General features: G+C 32.2%; 1 protein-coding gene across 2 annotated transcripts; it reads right to left on the reverse strand.

The window, feature by feature from the left end:
- Nucleotides 1-1,609: 1,609 nt before the first annotated feature.
- On the reverse strand, nucleotides 1,610-13,234 carry LOC113554402. 2 transcript variants are annotated; one of them, XM_026958228.1, is made up of 6 exons: nucleotides 12,912-13,234; nucleotides 12,615-12,837; nucleotides 11,729-11,992; nucleotides 7,796-7,922; nucleotides 4,576-4,755; nucleotides 2,075-3,071 (listed from the first exon to the last, which is right to left on the reverse strand). In XM_026958228.1, exons 2-6 carry the CDS (start codon nucleotides 12,706-12,708, stop codon nucleotides 2,075-2,077), a joined length of 1,662 nt encoding a protein of 553 aa, XP_026814029.1. In that variant the 5' UTR covers nucleotides 12,709-12,837; nucleotides 12,912-13,234. The 2 variants fall into 2 exon arrangements, with proteins under 2 accessions (XP_026814030.1, XP_026814029.1); XM_026958229.1 differs by having other exon boundaries at nucleotides 1,610-3,071; nucleotides 12,615-13,233.
- Nucleotides 13,235-13,768: the final 534 nt, after the last annotated feature.

Genomic DNA, 13,768 nt, shown 5'->3' on the forward strand with positions numbered 1-13,768 from the left:
AAAGATACAGTGTTATTATTATAATTTGAATAATAACCTTCGTTTTTATTTTTTTTACTGCAAACTAATGCCTCTCCCACCAATTGATAAATATAAGATTATGGACAATATATTATATAAAAAAAAAGTGATTGGTAAAAAATAATATGAGTAATAACTAATATTAATGAAATAAATACCGTTTTTCTTAAGAACGCATTTGTTATAATTTATTATCTATATACAACTGGTGATAAATTAATATTTTTCCATGATCATTAAATTCAATTTAATTTTTACATAAATAAAAAAATGAAAAAAAAAATCAGTTCTCAGTTAGTTGTACAAGTGTCAAATGGTTGACATTAATCGGGTACTAGTTCATAAATCTTATGATCATATATATATTCAAGTATATATACACATAATTAATTAGGTATTAATCAACAGAAAAATTTTATAAAAAATAAAAAATTCTAATAATTCTACAGTGTTGAAAACAATTATATAATATTGAGAGGACGCAAATTCGTTATAGTTAGTAACGGAAATTGAAATATGCCTGCGAACTTTCAATAGGAGTTAAGCCTGTAGTATATTGGAAATTATGGTCAACCACACACAGTTCTATAGGTGCCATAACTGCTATGCGTTAGAATACATATATTTACCTACACTGAGTCATTGATAAATACACAATATTAAATATATATATTTAATCAATGGCACGATCGCACAAAACGTATTAGACTTCGTTTATGCACCCCACGACTAGTACTTACCTACTTCAAGCACTCTTGTCTCTAGTCCTACAGATTCTAAAACAATTCAAATATAGATATTAATGACACATAATATCATTACAATAAACGAAAGCCTTGAATAGTAGAATACTTCTATTATCTACGTATAACCAGAATTTTTATTTTTTATTGTTTCTACCTATTTTAATTGCTCTGTCTCTGAATGAACAATTTTAAATGCATATAATAACTATTTAATGGCTAAAATCTATTTATCATAAACAGGAATACCTGTGACTTTTTACAATAGCTCTGGTGTAACGTGTAGGTATATCAGTAGTAGCCTAGGTAGTCTGGACATTCTGATCTTTATGTATATTGCGTTGATTTATTATTAATAGATAGTTATATACCCATGGTTTTGTTTAGTTTTTAAGATATTTTGTATAGTCAATGAGACAGTATGATAGTGAAAATTGCATAGAGATGTTTTGAATGCATTTCAATATTTCATGATCACGAAACCATCAAATGTGTGGCTACCTTCTAACATAGAAAATGGAATATTTCCATATAGCATTTTGTATTAGATAGGTAAGTATGTAATATTTTTCTGTTCTAAATTTTCCATGCAATATAGACATTTGAATACAAAATTGGCTATCGCCTACACGTAACTCCTATTAAAAGTCGTATTTATTTTTCGACAATCGCGAGTCATGTACCTAAGCGTCCTAAGCAACTTACAATATTAAACACGTTGCACCAATAATCGTTGGCAGGAGAAAATATTCCCCCGACGTAAATTATAGTGTTTTCAAAAGGCGCCGGATAAAAAAAAACGAGGAAACAAATCACGGATTATTTGAAAGAACATATAATGCAAGTTGACGTGATTGGGTGTTATATTTGCAGGTTATAATCTGGCGTTGAGTTTTGGATCGCACCGATTGTGTTCAATTTTCTCGTCTTACATACTATATATATATATATATATATATATCATACACAGTACTTATACATAGTTATGAATAGAAGTCACATACGCATAGATGTGTTACTTTCACGCTTATACGAGCTACATAAATTACAATATAACCTCAAACGTGGATCGTTGTTAAGCCTTTTAAGACTTTAAAAAATTCGTAACCGTTTTTGACGTTTTCCAGTGCAACGGCGTAGGTACTTACGTATAGGCGTATAGGTATTACGATTTGTCGATTTTACAGTGAAAAAATAGTCCCCGAAGTAAAGTATGACTGTACAGTCCGGATATACCTACTATACACGATATAGTAGGACGACGACGACGGTTTCGCCACTGACGGTGACGGTGGCCGCAGTCGTAATAGTCAAGCGGTTCTCACGTAACGGCTGCACCCGGTCTTGGTGGCGTAGTGACGCTTGACGAGGAACGCGGCCGTCCAAGCCGCCGCGGTGGTAACCATACAGGAACCGAGAGCGTAGAGCACGCACGGTGAGATCGGCGGCCATTGTCCACCGCGGACCGGGGTGGACGGTCGCTGCAGGAACAGATCGGCGGCCAGCTGGGCTGCGCCCTTGCCCAGCAACGTGGCGGAATAGGATGCGGCCAGCCATTCGCGGCCCAGCACGTGGACCGCGATCAGCGGTTCTAGCCCGACGGCCGCGCCGGACGCCAGCCCAAAGGCCACGACCAGGGACCCTGACCATTGCGTCGGCCGCGGCCACTGGAATGGGTCGACGTTCGATTCGGCGGCGGCGCCGGTCAGCAGTACCGTACCGCCGATGGCCATCACCATTGCGTACAGATAAACGGACGCGGAGCCGCCGGGCGACAGTAGGTCCGAAGCGGTAGGCGCGATGAGGCGACCGGCCGCCTCGGCCGCGGCCAGCTGTAGGGCAGCGCCACGCGCGGGAACGGCGGTGGCGTACGCCAAGTGGCTGATAGCGTGGACGGCCGACACGGTCAGAAACTCGGTAACCGGCCTGCCGCCAATAAGCCTCGGGTGTCGCCATTTTAGCCACCGTCGCCAACGGGTGTTTTTCAGGTGTTCGTCGTCGTCATCGTCTTCGTCGTCGTCGTCTTCGTCGTCCGTCGAGGATGTCGCCGCCGCCGTCGTTTTGGATTTTAACAGCGGCGGGGACGGCGATGACACCACTGCGGCGTAGTACAGGTCCGTGGCCGCCCTAAATGCCGTCGTCGTGACCGCTCTCGCGTTTATCGACGACGTAGGCGACGACGAAGCACTTGGCCTCGCGCAGGTCACCTCGTCCTGCTGAACTGTTCCGTCCGCGACCGCGGGTTTGTAAGTCAACGAGCACGCCATAGTGTTCAACATCATTCCGGACACGATCAGAATACCACCTCTGCAGGAAAAAACGATACAAACGCTATTGATAAGTAATAATGGCAAACTTTAAAGGCCCTCGGGCAGGGCAATAGGTCAGGTTAAGAAATCTAAACGAATAATAACAATATATATCTAGTAGTTATATAATAAGGTTTTAGCAGAGCGCGTATATTTGTGCCATATATAATATTGATGTTGTATCTACTATCTATTGTTATTTGTTAGTTCGTATTTTACAAATGCTGATAGGACCTTATGTAGTAATCGTATACCTAATGCCTATTCTAATGATGCAAGTGTGATCATTATATAGTTTAGTTAACTAATCATTTTAACACCTTACCTACAGTAATTTTATTTTATTCTTTGAATTTAATTGAAAAACATATAATATGAATATTAATGGTTATGATTACTTAATAATACTTAATGTAATAAAAACAACTACCAAAACAATAAAGTGATTAAAAAAAAATTCATGGCACTGACAGGATTGCAGTAAATTAAGCATTAATTACAAATATTATTCTTTCAAATACCTATACAATGTGACAAATGTGTGCAATTTAGGTCACATTAGAAAAAAAAATGGGTAAAATCTTAAAAGCAAAATTAAATGCAAAATGCTGTGTATTTTATTCAAAAAATATGAATTTAATTAAATTTATTGTAGACATATCTTCACATAGACCATAAACCCCTATAAAATTCAAACTAGGTATAATATATCATATACAGCGTGATTCGTTATGCATATATTTATTCCCATTTTTGATTTTAATGATAAATTTATTCGAATTTTGATTTTTGGAATTTTTAAATATACCCAAAGACTATTTTCAAATTCTCGAATTCTGTTGTATGTATTTTAGTGTCCTGTGACAATAAAAATTTCTATTGTTTATATGAAAATCTCTTTTTACTATAAATTATTAAATGAGCAAAATTTTAATGTACTTATAAAATCCAAAATTCAAACATGTAGTAACTTAGCAACTAAAATGTTTAAAAAATAACAATATTAGTCTAATAGTTTTAGATCACATATAAATATAAAATAGATTTAATGATTGTTATAGGTATAGTATTTATTATTCTTGGATCATTATAACAAATTATAAATATTAATAGATTAATATTAATTACTAGAATTTTCAAATTCCCAAATCATCCATAATCATTAAAGTACATATTATCCAAACCATTATCCTTAATATAAAAATTAAATAACTAAAAAATTAATAGTTCAAATTTTAAATTTTAAATTTAATACGTTAACATTTTCAAATTATCTATAGTTTACAGTAGAAGAAAGTGGAGGGAATTGTCACTTGAATAACAGTAGTTAATATTTAGTATTTTATTTCTTAAGTAGTAAAATAATTTTAAATTTTAAATTATGGTTTTGTTTTATGAACCATTCTGTATAATATTATTTACAATTAATATTGCTCATTTTTTTTTCTATAGTTTTCGTATATTAAATATTAATGAATATTATATAATAGAATATTATATACCTGTAGCCGTATGAAAACGTCAAGAACTCAAGGTACGTTGGCAGGGCCAGTGCGCCGATCGCGGTGCCTGCCAGCGACAAACCGTTGGCGAGTCCACGGTGCTTGTCAAAATACTCATTGACAATCAGTATTCCAGCTGAATAACACAAACCCGCGCCAAAGCCCACCATTACGCCGTAGCTGCGGAAAATCGGGAAAATGGTCATTGGTCATGTATAATACGTACATAATATATTATGTGTTTATATGTATAGTATAATATAAATAACAAAAAAGATAAAATAATAGATCCAGTGGCGTATTTACAACTAATTTTTTTTTAGGCCGAAGCAATGGTGTATTTAGGGGGGACCAAGGGGGCAATTGCCTCGGGCAGCACTTTTTTGGGAGCAGAAAATTTAACTGGGACCTTTTTTTATAATATTTATTTAATGATGTTTGTTTCATAAACATATTATGAAAATAAATTAATAAATTTTACAATTGGCTTTGATTAATTTTTATCATGGGTACTACTAAGAAAACCTACGATATTCAACATTTTAGGACACTCAATAGATTTTTATACTGCATGATAATATTAGCATATCACATGTATTATAAGTTTTTTTAGGGTAAGAAAAATTGCCACTATAAAAAAACCGGCGAGAGGAAAAGGGCATTAAAAAGATGTGTTCCCAGGGCAGCAAAATCCTAAATACGCCACTGGGCCGAAGGGGTGTAGAAACGTGCAATTGGACTATTTAATTGTGATCTGTATACATTTTAGAGTCTACAAATAAATTGCACTTAAAACATTTTACAATACCTAAGGACAATTTATTAGTTATAATAAATTAATAAACTAACCGATTTTTTGCAAGTATTAATAGTTAATACATAATATAATATAAGCTAACTACCAAATTTGCGAACTTCGAAAAATGTTCGATGATTACTGATTTATATATCTACTATCAAACACTAACTAGACGATAATTATGCAATTAGATAATTACTAATTGATTATTCGTTTTTCCTATAACTATAAGAGGTAGAAACTAGAAATATAGAACTAATATCTAATACCACCATCCACTTCAGAAATAAACAGAAATAATATACAATTTTGAACTTGGATTTATTCATAAAAGTGAAAATTGTTTAGACCTGCCAACTGCATTGATCTATATTATATACTGAGTACTGACTATACTTTACATCATATTAAAGTTTATGCCTTATGGCGGATTAAAAAAAAAAAATGTCATGTAGATATGAGTCAAATTCAATACTTATATAATCATGGCGCTTTTGTGTTGATTGAAGGGTAGTAAGAATAAATATGAAGAACAATAATAGATATCTCCCTCAAAAAAATATGCATATTATTTCAATAAAAATGTAGGTGGGTCTGATAAAATATCTGTTAATATAACGTTAATAAAACGTTTGTTTATTAAGAAGTAAAAACTTGGTTAATTTAATTCAATTAACGAATATTTAAAATGATTAAATGGTTTGTCGATTTCACAAGAACCATTATTATTAAACGATTGTTTGAGAATTAAAACAAATAAACTAATGTCTTGTTAATTTAAAAGCATATGATATTGTTTATGAACATTATTCTATTAAAATATATTAATTTAAATTTTAAATATATGTTATTCAAACTAATTACTTATAAATCTTTTGTTAAATCAATATAGCATTTTTATTTTGAAACAGGAAAAATCGATTTTTGAAAATAGGATTTTGTTATTTTTAGAAATTTTATTTTTTGAGGCATATAACATGCAATATGTATTCGTCAAAAGACCCATATTCCAAGATTTTCTAAATGACATGATAGCAAATTTTTGTGACTAATTAATTATTATTATTTTTATTTGGGTAACAAAATGTTATAACCTTATTAAAATATTTTTTAATGAAATAATATTTTTTGATAAATAAATATTACATAAAGTTTAATTTATTTTTATAAATTATTTGTAAATAATTTTTTTCAGTTTATCGGTAATTAAAAAATAGATAGATCGGTTACAACACCAGTTAACTGTAGGTTAGGTTATGTGTCATAACATCATGGTTATCTGTATATGTATGGCTATTTTGTTAAAGTGTACTTTATCTATAGTAAAATTCTATGTTTAGAAATCTAAAATTAATGATAAATATATTGGCTTTTGATTAGATTACACTTTAAATAAATACCTACAATCATTGATTATAGAATAGACTATTGTATAATCAACATGCTACAATGTCACGAACTATTTCAATTTAGTAGGTACTTACTGCCATTGACTTAATTATAAAATCAATGGTACACAGCGTTGCTAACGTATTATTATCAAGTAATAAAACATAACTATGATAAGTGTAATGTAAAGATTATAATGTGAATCTACTTTTTACTTTTTCCATTTCTATTTAAAATACTCGTAATATTATATTATCAAATTTCCGATATTATCTCGTCAATTAATGTCGTATCAAAATCATAGGCGCAATTTCAATAAAAAACTGAGGGTGCTTAATTTCTTCATTTTCCGGGCATAGCGTTGAATAGTTACTGATTGTAATAGTATAAAAAAATATTTTAGTGTGCTATTTTTAAAATTGGGTGTGCTAATACCCCCTAAGCGCCCCCCTATTTGCGCCTATGGTCAAAATCATCTAATATGACTTGTCAGATTAACAAAATAGTCATAGTAATCATACATTTAATGTTCAGTTAATTGGTTTTAACTTTTAAGATATTAAAATTATATCTATAGTTGGAAAATTTAAGATTTTGTACCCACAGTTACAATTCAAATCATGTTGAATTGTTAGTATATTATGTAGATTGTGTAGCTGTGTAAGTACCTACTATTTGTGCAGTGCAATTATGTACAATTTAGTATTCTGTAAAAGTTGAAATCAAATTAAAACTGATAGAGCAATATTCAAAAAATAAAAATTTGTAAATAAAAAAAAAATATAATTAAGACATGTATTGATTAAAACTAAGCATTATAAATACGTTTAAAATAAATCAAAAAATCATTAGTGTATAGGTATTGAACGTTATAGATCAGGCAATATTCTAATATGTATAATTTTGCCTACATTGCCCGTCAAAATCGGATAGTTTGTTCAGTACCCATAATGTCTGGGCAGTGTAAATATTGTCCGATAGTCATGCACTTTGCCCATCATAACAAATGCGTGCCTTTACGGTTTTACATACCTAATGTACAGGTGCGATATGGAATTGGCGAACGAACTGGACATCATACCAGCGGAAGCCAATAGTCCGCCCCAGAACGTTACGGCTCTGTGCGAAATCAGTTTGTATAGTAGGCAGGACAAAGAACCTGAAATCACCGATTGAAATTTGATCGTATTAATATTTGCCTGATAAATTGTGCTGAAAAAAAATATAAACACACTATATTGCTATATCCTATATGATATCTTCAATAACATATTATGTAAAAACGAGTATACGCAATTGCGGTCTACGCAGAAGAACGCGATTTTAAAGTCAAAGAATATTTGTTGTACCTACTAAAATGTCGTTTGTAATAGGATTTCTGAGACTTCAGGGTGCAACGGGAGCCGTTTATTTAATACAATAGTACTATTGGCGATGGAAACACGGAGCATGGATAGAGGCTTCAATTACGTTGTTTATAATTATATTATATTCTTTTGTTCGGGCGAAGAACTTACGGCTAGGAAATGTGATAAAGATACGTTTTCCGCAATAATAAATTTTATAAAAATTGAATTTTGTTTACTGGATACATGTATACAGGGGGATTATTTTAACAGTAAGCATTTATTATCTCAAAATGTTTTAAGAGGATGCCAGCTAATATAATTTTTTATCTATATATACGACCTACGAGCAGCATATATAGTAAAATTAATTTCCAAACCGATCTTATGTTGTTTTAGCTAGAATACAACAAAGTGAATTGATCTATTATCAAGCCTATAGTTTAGAAAATTATTCGTGTTTGTATATTAGTTTTTTTACAATATTTAATTTTTCTATGCACGATATTTTTAATCGTAAAAATGTATTACGATTCAAAAATTGTCAGCGAATAAACCTAAAATATTATAAAAATCCCAATGTAAAAATAATGTACAGATAATGTTATATTAATGTATATTACATTTTAATGGATCAGTTCACTCTACAGTATTGAAACTAAAGTTGTTAGCCTAACAACATTAGAGTAGTTAATATACGAAATGAAAATTTGCTACGTTTACGTGCAGGATCAGAGAGAGATAGATAGAGAAAGAGAAAGAAATAGATAAAAATAATGTGCTAACATTCTCTTAATAGGCTAAATAACTATATTTATATTTAATTTTTATTTAGGACTTTAACATAATATAATATTAGCATTTCTAAAGAGCGGTTAATAATTTAATATGTTTATATTTACAATTTAAATGAGTGAAGTAGTGTGTACCAACCATTTTTGTGGTATAACCCTGCGCTACTTCACTCCGCTCAAACAATCTACAAATATTTACTATTATAAGTTACGAATAATTATTTATATTCGTTCCAAATTCAATTTATACGAATTGAAATATAGTTTTTTAATGACTTCAAATGATTTAAAAGTATTTACAAAACCATTAACACTTAAGATAAGGAGTGTTTTAGTGTCTTATGTGATTATAGGAACTATTAAAAAAAAAAATCGTCCTGTATAGTCAATATATAAAAAAAAATAATAGCTTAAACGTTTTAATTAATATAGTTCTTTGTGCTAACCTGATTTATATGTATTTTAAATTGTAAATAATGCACGCGAAGCCAAATCATAAAAAAAATAAATATAAATTAAGAAAAAACCACGTCGTTAAAAAGACCCTAAACAAATACATAATTATTATATGAGCGTATTTTTTGTAAATAATAGACAAAATAAATGTTTGTAGTGCACTGATTAAATATTTTAGGTCACACTGTGGTATTTAATTAATATTATGATTTCATTTATTTAGTCTGTAAAATATATTATGATTTATGACCATCGCATTATCGGAATAAACGCTATAAAACGTTTAATATTTACGGGTGTGGTGTGTCCAACGTATGATGCCGTACATCACAACAATATTGCTTGCAGAAGCCAGACATGCAGTGATTTTTTTTAGATGTCGTCTTGGTAAAAAAAATATATGCAATGGATTTGCGTGACTAAATTCAAGAAAAAGAAGAGAAGTGGATAGTTTTATAAGCTGTAGGGTCGAAATCACGTCCAATGACACTTAAATTATAGTAATAAAAAAACTAAACACGTGTTGGTGTACGATTCGTGTGTAGTGTACACAGTATAGCTTGGTGTGTACACGTAATACATTTAATCGATACAAATGATACAATGCGTATATTATAATATAATTTAAGGCCTCTTCTATTTAATATTTTCCGGACGGAACTTATTATGATCAGTATACGATATCGACAGAATCTGGTTTCCGGGTCGATTGTTTCTCTATACAAATAAAGTCTTGACGGTTCGTGCAGTAGCGTGAGAAGTGAAGAAGAGGCGACGTTTGGATTTTCTGGCACGCGTCATAAATTACAAGTGTTGATACATTATACGCGCATAGTGCATACACCGAGCATAGGTGTATGTAAGTGTTTGTGCTCGACAACGCCAAAACATTAGACAGTATAGATATATTATTATGTGACATGAAATAGAAAAAAAATCCCGACTGTCGATGGAAATGTACTCAGCACGTGACTCACAACAGATATAAGTACGATTTAGTATTTATAAGTATAGATACCACGTACAGTATTCCGGACTCGCGCGAACTTGAACGTCTCAAGTGCAGAGGACTTGGTATTTCCAGTGCATGTTTATATACAGAGTGATTCACCATGTAAACATGCTCACCCCTAATTTTTAATTTAATAATGAATTTATTCAAATTCTGATTTTTCTCATTTTTAAACATCCTTAAAGAGTAAAGACCATATTGTATTCAAATACTTGAGATTTTTTGTATCTACTATATTTATAAGGAGTGTCCTGTGTCAATAAAAACTTCTGTTTTTCAAATAAGATTTAATTTTGATATGTTAACATTTAATTTAAAAGGAGTGATGTTATTTGAAAAAGAAAATTTTTAATCTCCACTGTCCATAGGCCACTTTTTAAATAGAATAAAAATCTCATCAATTGGGAAATATAGTCTGACCGTACAGTTATTGAAAATTAAAAATAAGAATTTTTATAAAGTTATCATTTAAGGCAAAAATGAGGATGAGCTTGCACTGTGAATCACTCTGTATAATATAGATATGCACTACGCGATTATCCGAAATACATATATATATATTATATATATCAGCGAGAATGCAATGACACACGTGCTACACACATACACGCAATATTTTTTTTATGCGTATATGTAAAGAGAAACAAATAACTATAATATTATAATATTTTATACGTGAATAATTCTACTTTTTGAACGCTAAAAATAAACCGTGAATTGTAAATAGGCATTTCCGTTTTCCTATAAAGCCGAAATTAGGTGAACGATTGTGAATTCCACCGATTGTACCTTTTACAGATAAGATTTTTTTTTACCAATGAAAAATATGTAAATTCCACTATGGTGCCTATAGACTTTTGACCTGTAAATAGATCTAAACTCCATCGATATTAAATATTTAGTTTTATGATTATTTTCGTTTAGACTACAACAATTATAGTAATAATACATATTTTGTTAAATTGACATTCTGTAATTTTTTTTGTTATAAAATGCGTAACACTAAATCTTCAAATCTTTCCAACTATACATAATTATAGTTTTCCAATTTAGTTTTAGTCAATTGAATTTTATTGTACACAATATAATATAATATATATTTACTTGTAGGTATAATTTTGCTTAATAATATGGATTTGATTTTTTTTTATGATATCGGTGGAGTTAACATATTTTTATTTTTGCAGGTGTAATGATATGCTTTTTGCGTTATTACACAAGTCAAAAAATATACATGTCATAATCATAAATCCCACCCTAAAATAACTACTTGAAAATCGTAATGGAATTTACATCCACCCACCTGCATGTATTATTATGTCATATCATATTAACAGTCATCGTTTTTGGCACGTACCCGCTATGAAAAACGTTAGGTGGAACGTGGCCGGTATCCAACGGCAACCGACGACGGACCGGTTCTCGAACTCGAGCTTGTGGACCTCGACGAACCCATCCAAGACATCCGGCCCGAAGGATCTCAACATGCCGGGCAACAAGAAATTGGCGAATGCGCAACCACCCACCACGTACCAGGCCCAGCTGTCGTCGAACGTTTTTTGTTGACGTTTCTGCTGCGGGTGTTCATGATGTTGATCGTGGTTGGTCAACGGCGACGTTCCTGAGGCGCGACATGAAACATATCGATATAATATTATTTAATTAAATCAATACGAGCAATGGACACCGGAAACGTAGAAAAAATATCTATTTTGATTGTCGAGGAAATGAAAATCGATATACTATTGTAATAAATATACGTTAAACTATAATAGATATGGTGTATAATAATCAGTGCAGGATAAACTACTGGTGAAAACGGAATATTGCATTGGTGCCGTGTCGCTTTGTAAATAGTGGGAGGGACTATCGACTAGGGCTCTCGATGGCTGATATAATGGGTATCAAAGTATTATAAACAACATAACCATAATGTCAAGTGCAGACTAGAATACTAAATAATGTATTAGAACTACAGTTATATATTATAACCGTATATGTAAACTATTTGTGCAATTAAAGATTTATCTAAAATTTTATATATTGTTAACAATTAATAATACATTTTTTTTTTCAATAAAAATAAGATACAATTAGATAATTTAATCTTAATGGTATTTTTTTTTAAGACTCCCCTAAATCGTCTCTTACACCGGGGCCGCTCTCTGTGTTCAAGATCTAGTTCTATGTATTATAGTAGGTATACATATTTATATGTAACAAGTATAAGTTTAAATACGCACTTTTGTCCCGGAGCATGTATGACGATTCGTCGGGTTCGGGTTTTGAATCTCCAGCCTCCGGTTCTCTGCAGCTCACCATCGTTTCGCTGGCCATTTCCGTGTCCGATTCCGGTGTGTAGGTAAATAGTGTAAAATTGCGACGGGTGTATTATACTATCAGCTGGCTGTTATACAGTACAAACTCCTACACGATGTACGGCTTTCGGTGTGGATTTTTGAACGTCTTGTCGAAGTATAATAATATATCACATGATACTATATTGTATTTTATATTATCTGTTATTATTGTTATATTACTCGTAAGACGAAGGTGGCGGCGGCGGCGGCGGTGGCATGATGCGCCCGTGGCGGTTATTGCTACCTGAACGACCTATCGAACGCGACTGATACGCTTGGTCCGGTGGTGCGTGTGTACACATACCGGTCGATGCGTCTGCGATAAACAATCGCCAGTTCGGAAGCTGATTCCGATTACGAGTATTACGATTTATGTAATACACATATGTATATGCACTAATGTAGAATTCAATAATGCGAGAGAACGTCACTCGATCTTCTATATTATATTGTTTTGTATTACCACGTATTGTATAATATGTATATGTAAATACGTCGCTATTATATTATTATTATTACTATTAATTATCGTAATCAAATTATTATTAGTATAATATTACACAATACACATATATATGAAGGTACGCGAGTATTATTACAATAATATCGTAAATATTTTAGGTACCTATCTTTTATCGATGAAATTATTTTTTACTCATCCGTTCGAGAAACGCTTTTGCGAATCCAATGTAAATATTAACAGGTGCCCATATCGTATACACACACGATGTATTGCAATATAATCGTAATTTTAATCGTCACGCGCGTGTGTGTGTTTTGAGATCATTCTCGTGGTTCGATAAAAATATGTATTACGTATATTATTATATTTTCGTTTCGCGACGTCCGTCTTCACCGCGATAAGTGGCGCATGTGACTGCTGCTGGTGTTCGTGCGACGCGACGTTAACTATTCGTCCGCGGCGTAATCGTAACATGCTTAACAGAATTCGGTTTGCGAGCTGCGCGCGTAATCGAATGACACCCGCCTATAATAGCTACGGCGTTCATCACTTAACTTGTATATACACTGATAAC

Source organism: Rhopalosiphum maidis, chromosome 2 (genome assembly GCF_003676215.2).
Source record: "Rhopalosiphum maidis isolate BTI-1 chromosome 2, ASM367621v3, whole genome shotgun sequence".
In the NCBI taxonomy this organism is placed as follows: domain Eukaryota; kingdom Metazoa; phylum Arthropoda; class Insecta; order Hemiptera; family Aphididae; genus Rhopalosiphum; species Rhopalosiphum maidis.